Source organism: Etheostoma spectabile, unplaced genomic scaffold, assembly GCF_008692095.1.
Source record: "Etheostoma spectabile isolate EspeVRDwgs_2016 unplaced genomic scaffold, UIUC_Espe_1.0 scaffold00003588, whole genome shotgun sequence".
Lineage (NCBI taxonomy): Eukaryota > Metazoa > Chordata > Actinopteri > Perciformes > Percidae > Etheostoma > Etheostoma spectabile.
In genome coordinates, this window is record NW_022603046.1 from 5,404 (window position 1) to 19,337 (window position 13,934).

The following is a 13,934-nucleotide window of genomic DNA, read 5'->3' on the forward strand; positions in this document are numbered from 1 at the left end:
ATTTTGGAAAAGTGTGTGGGGGGGGGGGGCATGTGCCCCTCTGTCCCGTCAGATGTAACAGAGACGTCCTCATCTATATGCCTGGAGAAAATAATTGTTTATGTGAATTACAAATAGTGTTTCTTTTAATACTTTAAGGACATTTTCCTGATGGTACCTACCATCCATACTGTAGGTGGCCTGTTTGTTTGGCAGCATAGTATCAAAAGGGAAGAAGGAAATAATCCCCCCCCCCACACACATTTTGAAGAAAATTTAAAGTTTGTCAACTTCTTGGTATCAAGGTTGTATGGTGTCAAAACCAAAAAGAAAAATCAAAAGACGCATCATCAGAATAAGCAAGGTAACACCTGTAGAGGTTTTTATTAAACTTCAGAGTCTTGTGAGAATACAAACTTTTAATCTAGCCTAACAAAGTAATCTATGAACAGTAAACGCTAACATTTTTGTATATTGCTTTACTTTTTACATTACTTTTGGGACTTCTGTTATAGAAGTCCTGCTTGAAAATTATCAAAAGAGTATTTGCTTCCTACCTACACACCCTGTGAAACTGTGCTCCCTATGTGACTCCCAGCAGTATCACTCATGGTGCCTAGACGGGGTGTCATGTGGGCGGAGCCTGTGTCAATTAAAGGGAGGTCACTCTAGGTAGTTAACTGTATTACAATTTTGTTCTTCATAATAACACAATGAATGTATGTGATGTAACCAAGGGTGTAACTTTGGGTTGAGAAGTGGGGGGGCGGACACAAATCAGGGGGTCTGGGGGTCCTCACCAGAAAACCTTTCCATTTGAATCCCATTTCTGCGTACATTTATAGGCACTATGGTTATACAAAATCCAGGAAATTATTAAGTTGACCATAATAATAAATGATGCCAGGACGATAGTGCTTAACTATAAGAGGGGGGCACAAAAGGGATTTTGGAAAAGTGTGTGTGTGTGGGGGGGGCATGTGCCCCTCTGTCCCGTCAGATGTAACAGAGACGTCCTCATCTATATGCCTGGAGAAAATAATTGTTTATGTGAATTACAAATAGTGTTTCTTTTAATACTTTAATGACATTTTCCTGATGGTACCTACATACTTTAACTTATGTAACATAGTCAATGCAGGACTTTGACTTATCACAGTGTGGTATTAGTACTAGGACAGGATGTTGTTGTGTGGAGCAAACCTGCTGCTGTCATTGTGGTCAGAACTCAGACATGGTTGCTGTGGCGATGAGTCGACTAGGAACTCCATAACCATTGGATTGCATTAGCATAGCATTTAGTTTGGCACCCCATGTACTGTAGGTGGCCTGTTTGTTTGGCAGCATAGTATCAAAAGGGAAGAAGGAAATAATCCCCCCCCCCACACACACACATTTTGAAGAAAATTAAAAGTTTGTCAACTTCTTGGTATCAAGGTTGTATGGTGTCGAAATCAAAAAGAAAAATCAAAAGACGCATCATCAGAATGAACGAGTTAACACTTCAGAGTCCACGTGGACATAAAAAGTTTAAATCTGGTCTAACAAAGTGCTCTATATACACATTAAATACAAATTTTTCTGTTTATTGGTTTATTTTTACACTACTTTTAGGACTCCTTTTATAGAAGTCCTGCTAGAAAATTACCTAAAGAGTATTTACTTCCTACCTGCACACCCTGTGAAACTGTGCTCCCTATGTGACTCCCAGCAGTATCACTCATGGTGCCTAGACGGGGTGTCATGTGGGCGGAGCCTGTGTTAATTAACCCTCTGAGCCCGAGACACTCGCCCACGAGTAAAAAAGTACCTCTGATTCATAGTTTAATAACTTTTGAACCTTACAAGCGATTTACTCACTTTCGGTTTCGTTTGAATCCTGACGTTTTTGGGTTTACGGAGGTCTTTTCCGGGTCTTTCTAGCCTCTACGGGGGGTTTTCTATCCAGCCTGGAACTTCAGCCTCTTTGGGCTTTAAATCCATACTGTTATATCCAAGATTGATCCACTTTATATCCATAATTCATCGCGTTTTGGCTCATTTTCCGCCGCTTATCGTTCTAACGTCTCTCTCGCTGTCTGTCCTGTGTATTTTTCAGGAAGTACATGCCCATATATGGGAGATAAAAGCACCCCTCTTGTATGGAAGGCCAGAGGGGACAAAAATGCCTATAGACTCTATGGAAGGCCAAATGGTGCACTATTTAGACACATATTTGCTTGTATAACATTGCTGTGGGTGTAATATCAATAAATATGACATTATTATGTTATTATTGGCATAAGTAAATGTCATGAGAGCAAAACGTCTGGACTTTTTTGGAAAAAATGCATGTATTTTGTCAACTGTATAAGTTATAATGATTATTTCTTCACAGTGTGACTCCCAAGACATATGAGAAGTGTTTTAGAATGGAAAATGGCTTAGAGAGGTTTTACTTATATGTCTGTGATATCAATACATATCTGGAAGATTCATTCATTCATTTATTTATTTATTTATTTATTTATTCGTCTTTAAGGCCCTACAACCATTTTTAACATGCAAGTGACCTCACTGCAACCCAAATATTCTAATAACCCAGTTTGTCCTAAAAACAATGATGTTCATATCTTGACTGTAGACAACAGGGTTGATGTTTTACAAGTTATTATAAAATAAATCCAGACGGAAATTAAACTGCAAAAATGGCCTCAGGGCCCAGAGTGTTAAAGGGAGGTCACTCTAGGTAGTTAACTGTATTAAAATTATGTTGTTTACGATAACACAATGAATGTATGTGATGTAACCAAGGGTGTAACTCTGGGTTGAGAAGTGGGGGGGCGGACACAAATCTGGGGGTCCTTACCAAAAAACCTTTCCATTTGAATCCCATTTCTGCGTACATTTATAGGCACTATGGTTATACAAAAACCAGGAAATTATTAAGTTGACCATAATAATAAATGATGCCAGGACGATAGTGCTTAACTATAAGAGGGGGGCACAAAAGCGATTTTGGAAAAGTGTGTGGGGGGGGGGGGCATGTGCCCCTCTGTCCCGTCAGATGTAACAGAGACGTCCTCATCTATATGCCTGGAGAAAATAATTGTTCATGTGAATTACAAATAGTGTTTCTTTTAATACTTTAATGACATTTTCCTGATGGTACCTACCATCCATACTGTAGGTGGCCTGTTTGTTTGGCAGCATAGTATCAAAAGGGAAGAAGGAAATAATCCCCCCCCCCACACACATTTTGAAGAAAATTTAAAGTTTGTCAACTTCTTGGTATCAAGGTTGTATGGTGTCAAAACCAAAAAGAAAAATCAAAAGACGCATCATCAGAATGAGCAAGGTAACACCTGGAGAGGTTGTTATTAAACTTCAGAGTCTACGTGAGAATACAAACTTTTAATCTAGCCTAACAAAGTAATCTATGAACAGTAAACGCTAACATTTTTGTATATTGCTTTACTTTTTACATTACTTTTGGGACTTCTGTTATAGAAGTCCTGCTTGTAAATTATCAAAAGAGTATTTGCTTCCTACCTACACACCCTGTGAAACTGTGCTCCCTATGTGACTCCCAGCAGTATCACTCATGGTGCCTAGACGGGGTGTCATGTGGGCGGAGCCTGTGTCAATTAAAGGGAGGTCACTCTAGGTAGTTAACTGTATTACAATTATGTTGTTGACAATAACACAATGAATGAATGTGATGTAACCAAGGGTGTAACTTTGGGTTGAGAAGTGGGGGGGCAGACATAAATCAGGGGGTCTGGGGGTCCTCACCAAAAAACCTTTCCATTTGAATCCCATTTCTGCGTACATTTATAGGCACTATGGTTATACAAAATCCAGGAAATTATTAAGTTGACCACAATAATAAATGATGACAGGAAGATAGTGCTTAACTATAAGAGGGGGGCACAAAAGGGATTTTGGAAAAGTGTGTGTGGGGGGGGGGCGTGTGCCCCTCTGTCCCGTCAGATGTAACAGAGACGTCCTCATCTATATGCGTGGAAAAAATATGGTACCTACATACTTTAACTTATGTAACATAGTCAATGCAGGACTTTGACTTATCACCGAGTATTTTTTACAGTGTGGTATTAGTACTAGGACAGGATGTTGTTGTCATTGTGGTCAGAAGTTCAACATGGTTGCTTTGGCGATGAGTAGACTAAGAACTCTATGACCATTGAGTTGCATTATCATAGCATTTAGTTTGGCACCCCATGTAAGTGGCCGGTATCACAAGAGACACAATTTCAAAAGAGAAAACAAACAAATCCTCCCACACAGTTTGAAGCAAATTAAAAATTTGTCAACTTCCTGGCATCAGGTTTGTATGGCGTTGAAACCGAAAGGAAAAATCGAGAGAGACGCGTCACCAGAATGAACAAGCCAATACATGTAGAGGCCTTTATTAAACGTCATAGTCAGCATGAGCATAAAAACTTCAAAGCCGACCTAGTGATCTGCTCCATTTACACAATAACAAGCCAGTTTCTATTTCATTTGATTTCCCACATTGTTAACTGGGAAAATTACTAATAGAGCATTTTATTTCCTGCGTACACGCCCTGTGAAACTGTCATCCCTTTGTGAAATTTTGAAGCAAATTAACCCTTGTGTTGTCCTCACATCCAAATTAAAAATCATCACTTTTGTTGACGCTTTTGTGTTAATGTTTTTAACTTTATCTTACGTTTTTGGCCCTTTTTTCAACACTTTTGATGCTTTTTTCCCCCAAAGTTTGTCACTTTTTTTGACATTTCAACACTACGTAACACTAAGTTATTAACTTTAGTTTTTCAGTTATTTTTAGAATTTATGGTCAATAAACCTCATTTATAGGAAATTATACCTAATGTTTGAGTCAGAAAAGCAGAAATTAGGAATTATTTAGACTAAAATTAAAGGAATGGATGTTGATGGATAATCACAGACTGGAATATGTCAACTTTTACTCAATACTATTTCAAAAACACTTCAATTTTCAAATGCTATAAAATTGAATAAGACGCCCCAAAATTAATGAAAGTAGAGATTTGTACTCGCCAAAGAGCGTTGGGTGGAATCAATCATGTTATTTTGGGGAATTAAAAAGAACACTGATAAAGGAAAACGGGTCCATTTGAACCGAGGACAACATGAGGGTTAAGAAAGTAAGAATTGAAGGTCCGAGGGTTGAGCCTTGGGGAACTCCACATATGATGTTAATCTGCTTGGATGCATGAAGGTTAAAGGTTTGTCAACTTCTTGGCATCAGGGTTGTATGGTGTCGAAACCGAAAGGAAAAATCTAGAAAGACGTGCATGTCACCAGAATGAACAAGTCCACACCTGTAGGGCTTTTAACTCTTCATAAGTGCATCCGTGTGGCTATTTCCCTTGTGGAAAACCCTTTTCTCCCCGTGTTCTTTGTTGCTTTTTCAATCTTATCCATGTGGTCCGGATATCTCCGCCATGCATTAACATCTCAATGCATACATCTATAGTGAAACTACATAATGTCTCTGTCTTCTGTTGCTCTCTAGGTGTGTTGGCGCAGGAAAATCTTCCAGATGACCAGTTCGCCCGTGGCTCCTCGTACATCGCTGCGTCCTACGTCAAATACCTGGAGGGAGCCGGGGCTAGGGTTGTACCCATACGGTATAAATATGAAATCTACCTGTCAGCTGTTGAGCCTGGGTTTACCTCTTATAGAGGGCCTGGGGGAACCCTTTTGCCATAGGATGTTGAATGAATGAATTTGGGAATTACATTTTAAGAAGCTGCTAGACGATGATGGTTCGAGAAACAGATAAGAACATATATACTATAAATGATTAATATTCATGTCATGCACAAAAACAAAACTTAGTGCAAGAAAAACCCTGACATTTATGTAACTCCCAAGTATGCATAAGTGTAGTAACTGGCCAAGTGTGTGCCATCTATACCATAGATACTTAGATGTAACCATCTATACTTAGACAACATTAATCCAGAGTTGCTTTGTTATTTTTCATAATCTTTGGAGGATCTTCTTATGTAGATCACATCTTAGAACGCTATTAAAGAGCACTTATTTCCTGGTGTCATGGTGTCATGTGGGCGGAGCCTGTGTCGATTAAAGGGAGGTCACTCTAGGTAGTTACATGAGGGTTTTTTTAATAACATACTTCATTCTGAATTGATTCTATAATGTTCTTCACACTAATTTGACATTGGTCGCCATGCATGAAATGCTGCTTTTATGCAGTGATTAATAATTAGGGATGGGGGAAAAAATTGATTGTTAGATGCATCGCATGTGATCTTTAAAGGCTTAAGCATGGAATGAATGCAAAATAAAAACCCCAGTAGACAAAAAAATTCAATAAAACTCGCTACACATACTGTATATGTCAAAATCTAACAAACTCAGATTTGTATGTATATATTTTTAAATCACGCATGAAACTGTACATAAAAATAAATGAATTGTTGGCTTCTGAATTGGAATCAAATCAAGAGGTGCACAGAGATTCCCACCCCTAATAATAATGTACATGATTGATTTTTATTTAATAGGTTGTAAAATGTCTTTGTCTTGTGCCTTTTTTTGCCCACCAGAATAAATCGCACGGAACAAGAATACACTAACATCTTCTACTCAATAAATGGGTGAGTTACCCCCGGTCTCTGTGTTGAGCTCTCTAAATGACATAATAACTGCTAAGCTGCTAAAGGTCTCATAATGAAATCTAACAACTCTCTGCCTGGCTCTCTTTCCATTGTACTACAGGTTTTACCGTTGCATATTTTAACTTGATAAGAAGTGATAATGTGCTGTGATAATATGTCGGTCAGATGCTGTGGAACAGGTTGGGTGGGTTTCAGTGGAGCTGTTCTGCCTTTACAAGACAATGCGCAGTGTGCGCTGTTGCTCTCTGCGGAGGCACCAGTCTGGTCTCGCTGTTCCCCCTGTCCCCGTCTCCTGGCCATTCTGGTGGCACTAAAACACGAGCAGCGCACCTCTGTTCCCGACTCGGGGGGGGATGTCAGCATTATGACAGCTGCCGTATGGACACACTGAGCTGTCTCCCACCCCGCAGTTATAAGCCAATGGCTGTTGCCCTGGCCACTGAACGGGAGCACCGGGAGAGGTTAGGGTGTCTCTTTGCACTGCTTACTGTAAGCAACAGCTCCACCCTGTGGTTAAATCGGGTATGTTGACATGGAGCAGTAGAGCGCACCGTGTGTTCCAACAGGCTGTGTGTAAATACACAGGGCTTAAGTCATCGAATGATGAGTATGATTAGCAGTCTTATTCATTCAGCGTGTTTAGCTTGATGCCGGTCCACGAACTAGAGTTTTCGCCCTGAACAAGAACGCACTAACATATTCTACTCAATAAATGGGTGAGTTACCCCTGGTTCTCTGTGTTGAGCTCTCTATATGACACGCTGACTATCATAAGCTGCTAACGGTCTCATAGTGAAACCAAACAACTCTCTGTCTGGCTCTGTAGAACTCTAGTTTTCGCCCTGGTGTGTGGAGCGGTCGCCAGCCAATCGGAAGGTTGGTGGTTCGATCCGTGGGCCTGCAGTCCCATGTCAAAGTTTCCTTAGGCAAGACACTGAACCCCGAGTTTATTTTATTTATTTAATAATTTATTTGACAGGGACAGTGTACATTAATCAACATCGCTGTAAATGCACCAGAATTAGCCAAAAGGCTATTTTTCATCCGTTGTCCCTGGACAGATCTTAAAATTGTCTCCCTATAAAACAACAACAATAAGAAAATTACAGTCAACAATACAAATAAAAAAGTAGTAAAACAGAATAAAACTCTTTACAACACGTTGATAAATACAGTGTACAAATGTAATACAGACATCAGGGAAAATAAAAATAAAAAAAGATACTACACATAAATACAATAGAGACACAAGTTGCAGCACGGTTGGGTAGAGTGAAAATACATTTTCTTATTAATGCCGACATGTCTGATGTGTTACGAACCAGCTTTTTAGATGTTTTTTGAACAGAGTGTAAGTGGTGAGGTCTCTGATGTTCTGAGGGACAGAGTTCCACTCCCGTGCTGCTGTGACTGAAAAGGCACTCAGACTAAATGCACTTCTCCGCAGAGGAACAACACAGTCTCCTCGGGCCGACCCTCGTGTTACTCTCTGTGTGGAGTTCCTAATAGTTGCCCCCGATGCTGCACCATAGGAGTGTGAATGTGTGTGAGTGTGTATTTGATGAATAGGTGGCACCTTGTACACTCTAAGAAATAAACCCGTAAAATAACAGAAAAAAAGTTCTGGCAGCTCATTAACTGTAATTAATAACAAAAATTGAAGAAAAAACTCAGAACATTTTCTGTTATTTAAAATGTTATTTCGCGTTCTCTCAGATAAAGTCATTTTGATGCTTGTTTCAACGCTTCTTATTTACTTTTTGACGCTTTTTTACACAACATTTTCAACGCTTTTTGTTCCACTTTTGAAGCTTTCTGGGGAAATGCAGACGGAGCACAGATAAATCTCCCATAATGCACTCTGAAATATAAATAAACACAAATACAACTGGGAATCACTTTTTATGGACAAGTTCTGTAAGAAAACATGCAGTCATGGAACTGTTAATAAACAGAAATTTCTTAGAGTGTACGGCAGCCTCAGCTACAGTGTATGAATGTGTGTGAATGGTGAATGGTTCCTTACTATGGAAAAGCGCTATATAAGAACAGCCCATTTACATTTGACACGACCTTGTGTCCTCTTCCTCTTGGGTTAACCTACCCTCAGACACTGCTGGATAAAGATTTAGCTACGTTTTTAAAGCATATGTTGAGTCCTTTTCCATCCTGCCACAAGGACTGTGGAGAAGAGATGAGGTTTTGCAGAGGATGCATGACTGGAACGTCCCAGGATTGAATCCCACGGCTCTGGGCTCGGGGGTTCTCCTCCTGAGCCTCTGGCACAAATCTCTCAGCGCCCCTCGTAGCCTTGACGTCAGCTAGGAGAGTGAGTGATTTACGCGCGCTGTCGCGTCTCACCGTCCTGCTTTCCTATTGGAGAACACGGGAGCGAGGCTACTTTTCAGCGCAATCGTTCATTCACTCATGACAAAAGTCAAAATAAACCATTTTTCAAACTGACATCACGCTGCGTTGGCCAATCCTGTAGATCAGGTCAGGTCAGTTGGTTTGGAGGCCGTGTGAGAATCTCGTACTGGAAACTGGAAAAATGACCTTTAGGAAGTTATGAGCGTAAACAAAAAGCCCTGAACTGCCCCTGAGGTTGAGGAACAGCTGACTGTTTCTGCGCAGTCCCTTATCTCTTTTCCTTTTTCTCTTTCTCACTTCATGTAAAAGTTCTGATGTTCACAGCTCTTCCATCCCCTCATTTAGGATTATGTTCTGTAAAACTACAAGTCAAAACATGTTTTAGTGATTGTTTGTATTATTAACCCTCCTGTTTTCTCCTGTGACCAACATTTAGTTTTTCTGGGTCAATATTTAAGTTAAAACCTCCTAAACCTCCTTGTCACTTTGCCAAAAGTTCTTTATAGATTTTTTTGGACATTTTTGTTGTTGTTGTTTTGAAGTTTCTGAAGCTTTTTCTGACATTAGTTGTCACTTTTGGATGTTTTTCTAACTTCTCACTCTAAATTTTCTCACTTTTTTGATGTTTTTGTTGATTTTTCTCTGCATTTTTTGACGTTTTTGTTGTTTTTTCCTACATTTCTGTCACTTTTTCAGTGTTCTTAATCTTTTTTCTTTTCTAAAAATGCTATGAAATGAAATAAAACAGCAAATTCAATAAAAATGGTGAACTGATCTGTCATTTAATGTGTGAGGAGCGTTGTATGGAACCATGCACGCTATATATTTACAATTTGGTTGAAGGAAACCCAAATTGCTGATTTAGAAACTTTTGAAAATGGGTCAAATTTGACCCCGAGGACAACAGGAGGGTTAAGGCAGAGAAATGTGTAAAACTACAAACATTGTTGAAGATATGCCAAGTCCATTGTTCCTGTAAAAACAGAAGTGTCTCCTCAGGTTGTTGCTGCCGGGCGGAGATGTAGATATTCAAACATCGCAGTTCAGCCGGGCAGCCAAGATCTTCTACAACTTGTCACTGAAGGTAAACATCTTTTCACTTATTCAACTGACTGCTAAAATTCAATTTCAATTCCATTTTATTTATATAGCGCCAAATCACATACTCTGGGACCATACTCTGGGATTTTATTTTCAGAAACTCAACAGTTCCCACCAAGAGACAGCACTAGGCCACAGAGGCAAGAAAAAAACTTTCTTTAAGAGGCAGAAACCTCAAGCAGAACTATGGCTCATGGTGTGGGGGCACCTGGCTCGACCGGTTGGGGTGAGAGAAAGAGACAGACAGAGAGAGAAAGACAGACAGAGAATTGTAGCAAAGGGTGTCGAGCAGCAACATGGAGGCAGTAGGTGACTCCAAACACAGATCCAGACTCCACAGATCCAGAACCTGAAACACCTGCAGCAAGCGATAGGAGGAGAGAGAGGAGAGGGGCGCGAGAGAGCACAAGACTCCGGGAAAGGGAAGAAGTTGAGTTAGTAACATGCATTAATGGGATAAAGGTGCATACAGATGGAAAGAAGGACATGATATCTCAGGATCCCACTGACAGATTATTGAGTAACTCATTGTGTTATTACCTCATTGGCTTGGCTTCATGTTTCTCTCATTAAAGGAAACACTCACATTGTTCACTATTGGCCTCATATAGTTTGGATATATAGTATAGTTGGTTTTCCCCCTTGGTGCGGTTTGCCAGAAGTAGACCAAACAAACGTACCAAATCTCCTTTGAGCCTTCCAACACACTCTGGAGCGGTTCGTTAGAGGTGAGAATGGGACTGGATCTCAAACAGAAAAACTGCAAATTTCTGGACTAACCCAGCTGCCGTAGTCAGCTGCTTACTTTAGCAACATGATCTGCATCCAATATCCTGAGTTTGAAAGCTCCTCAACTCCTCGGTCCTTGGCTGAACTGGAAGTTCTGTCCCTCCTTGATGAATGCCTTCTCAAAGCTCTTATTTCTGCCCCGAGGAGGGAGCATCGAGCAAGGAATAATCGAGGAGCTATAGCCGAGGAAACCGGGAAGCCATGCAGCTGAAGGAGTTGCTAACTCTGTCCATACAGCTGAAGAATTGATGTGACGCTTCAGAAGAAATCCTCTAAAACACATTTGCTCGTTGCCTCTCGTCCCTTGCATGATGTCCTTGCATCTCTTCCGTAACTCCTCAATGGGATGGACTAAGGAAAGGAGGCAAGTGGAGGAGTCGGGGATGCAATTTAAGGGCCAAGGGAGCCACATGGAAACTCGCGGACAATCTTGGAATTGTCGTAGAAATTTTCTCTGATGACCATATTAGGTCCAAGCTTTAAAAAACAAACACAAAAAGAGCAAAATCTTGCCATTGATTAGCAAACGGCTGAGGGAATGGGGGTTTCATAGGTCCGTCGAATAGTCATGCATTGTTGACAGATCTATGAAACCCCACTGTATTTATAAAATACCTTCAAAGACACATCTGGCCAGTGATGTGAATGTTGTCACGTGACTTGTGTTGCGGTAGTTTAGTTAGTTTCCCAACTCATCAACTGATTCAGACCAGAGCATCAGTGTGGCTTGAAAAGGAACCAAAATAGCTGAAAAATACTACAATGGATAAAGTTTTACCTTTGGTGCGGACCACATGAACCAAACTACCGATGTGAAAGCCCATATCCACATGTACATTGAAAGAGATTTCGATCATTCTAATTGTTCCTCTAGTCCTGTTGCAATGCCAATGTAAGTGATTGGGGACAAAATCCGGTCTGGCTTAGACAAATCAAGTTGAATTTCTTCCAAGGAGATACTGTCTTTAAATTACAAAATTCCCTTTGGAGCTTTGGTAACTACAAAGACTGTAACATTGACAGATTTGTCTAACTCAGACTGTTGATCCGCACTAAGCCTCAGCTGTACGTGGTGTGAATGTGTGTATCCGTATGAGATGGAAGCCCTTGGGTTGGAGGTGAAATAACAATGGGTCTATTACATTTTGTCATACTATTTAAGCAGTTGCACATTTTATATTCTCAACTTGTATATATTCAAATATGTGTTCTTGTATTTTATTCCTATTATTATTGTATCCTAGTATTCATGTATATTTATATTCTGTGGTGTGTGACTAATTTTGCTGCTGCAACACTGCAATTTCCCATTTTATTGGGATCAATAAATATCTATCCATCTATCTAATAGAGCATTCTGTGTAGAATTCCTTGGACAAATGGCGTTACACCTTCCTCAGTGTCAGCTTCTCATTCCTCCCTTTCTTGTCCTGTGCAGGCCAATGATGCCGGGGACTACTTCCCCATCTGGGGGACGTGTCAGGGCTTCCAGCAGCTGTCCGTCCTCACAGCCAACAAAAACCTGCTAACCCTCACGGACACCAAGGCCGTGGCTCTACCTCTCACTCTCACACCAGGTATTCGTCTCTGTCCCTGTCTTCTAAGCTCGTTCTGCTTGTCTCGTTTGCTCTTTCCTTCGCTCTTCTTCAGCAACGTCTCGTCATAAAGATGAACTATTTTATCCTGCGTTGGTTGTGCCTGCCTCTGTTCTCCGAAGCAATGTCTCAATTTATAGTCCTATAGTCCCAAGTTTAGCAGGGAAAGCAAATATAAGTGCTACTCTGCATTTTGCTGCTAGGGTACTGTCATGTGATCATGCCTGCACATAATGTGCTGTAGAACTGACATAAAAGGTCCCTGTGGAATTCATCTTTGCACAACGTGAGCTAACTAACCAGATGGAACTGTGTGGAGTTTTGCATGAATGCAAAAACGTCTCCACAGCGTTGGGTGACCACAGGATTCCCAAGGACAGTTGCGGTGTAATTCCAAATGAGTAAAGTGTACAGTAGTGAAGTCCTCCTAGCAAATACTAAACTACTACAACTACATATTTCTTCCACCTCAACAAATTGTCATTTGTATTCAACCCCCAGCAGCAGGTAGAATATGGGCGAGTCCATGCAAATGAGACTGGACAGTGCTCTCAGTAGGACACCAATGTATTAGAAGAAAAGGCAAGGCAGCTTTATTTGTTAAGCTTAAAACAATTACAAATGTAAAAACAGATCAAATAAAAGTTACAGTGCATTTTTTATAAAATGCAAAATCAAAAAGAAAATTCTCCAGCCCTGATTTAAAAGAACTGAGTTGCTGTATTTTCTGGGAGTTTGTTCCAGATGTGTTGCGGATAAAAACTGAAGCTTCTCCATGTTTAGTTCTGACTCTGGAGACAGAAAGCAGACGTCCCAGACAATCTTAGAGGTCTGGATGGTTCTAAATGAAGCAGCAGATCATAAATGTATTTAACCCTAAACCGTTCAAGGCTTTTTAACCCTCTGAGCCCGAGACACTCGCCCACAAGTAAAAAAGTACCTCTGATTCATAGTATAATAACTTTTGAACCATACAAGCGATTTACTCACTTTCGGTTTCGTTTGAATCCTGACGTTTTCGGTTTTACGGAGGTCTTTTCCCTGTCTTTCTAGCCTCTACAGGGGGTTTTCTATCCAGCCTGGAACTTCAGCCTCTTTGGGCTTTAAATCCATACTGTTATATCCAAGATTGATCCACTTTATATCCATAATTCATCGCGTTTTGGCTCATTTCTGCCGCTTATCGCTCTTACGTCTCTCTCTCTGTCTGTCCCGTCTATTGTTTCAGGAAGTACATGCCCATATATGGGAGATAAAAGCACCCCTCTTGTATGGAAGGCCAGAGGGGACAAAAATGCCTATAGACTCTATAGAAGGCAAAAAATGCAATATTCAGACACATATTTGCTTGTATAACATTGCTGTGGGTGTAATATCAATAAATATGACATTATTATGTTATATTGACATAAACAAATGTCATGAGAGCAAAACATCTGGACTT

General features: G+C 40.4%; 1 protein-coding gene across 1 annotated transcript; it reads left to right on the forward strand.

The window, feature by feature from the left end:
• Window positions 1–5,200: 5,200 nt before the first annotated feature.
• Window positions 5,201–12,472, forward strand: LOC116676651 (gamma-glutamyl hydrolase-like; the record flags this gene model as incomplete). The annotated part of the gene is made up of 5 exons (XM_032507612.1): window positions 5,201–5,213; window positions 5,504–5,618; window positions 6,564–6,614; window positions 10,005–10,089; window positions 12,334–12,472. Coding segments are annotated over exons 1-5 (403 nt in total), but the record flags the coding sequence as incomplete, so codon positions are not given.
• Between the last annotated feature and the right edge of the window lie 1,462 nt (window positions 12,473–13,934).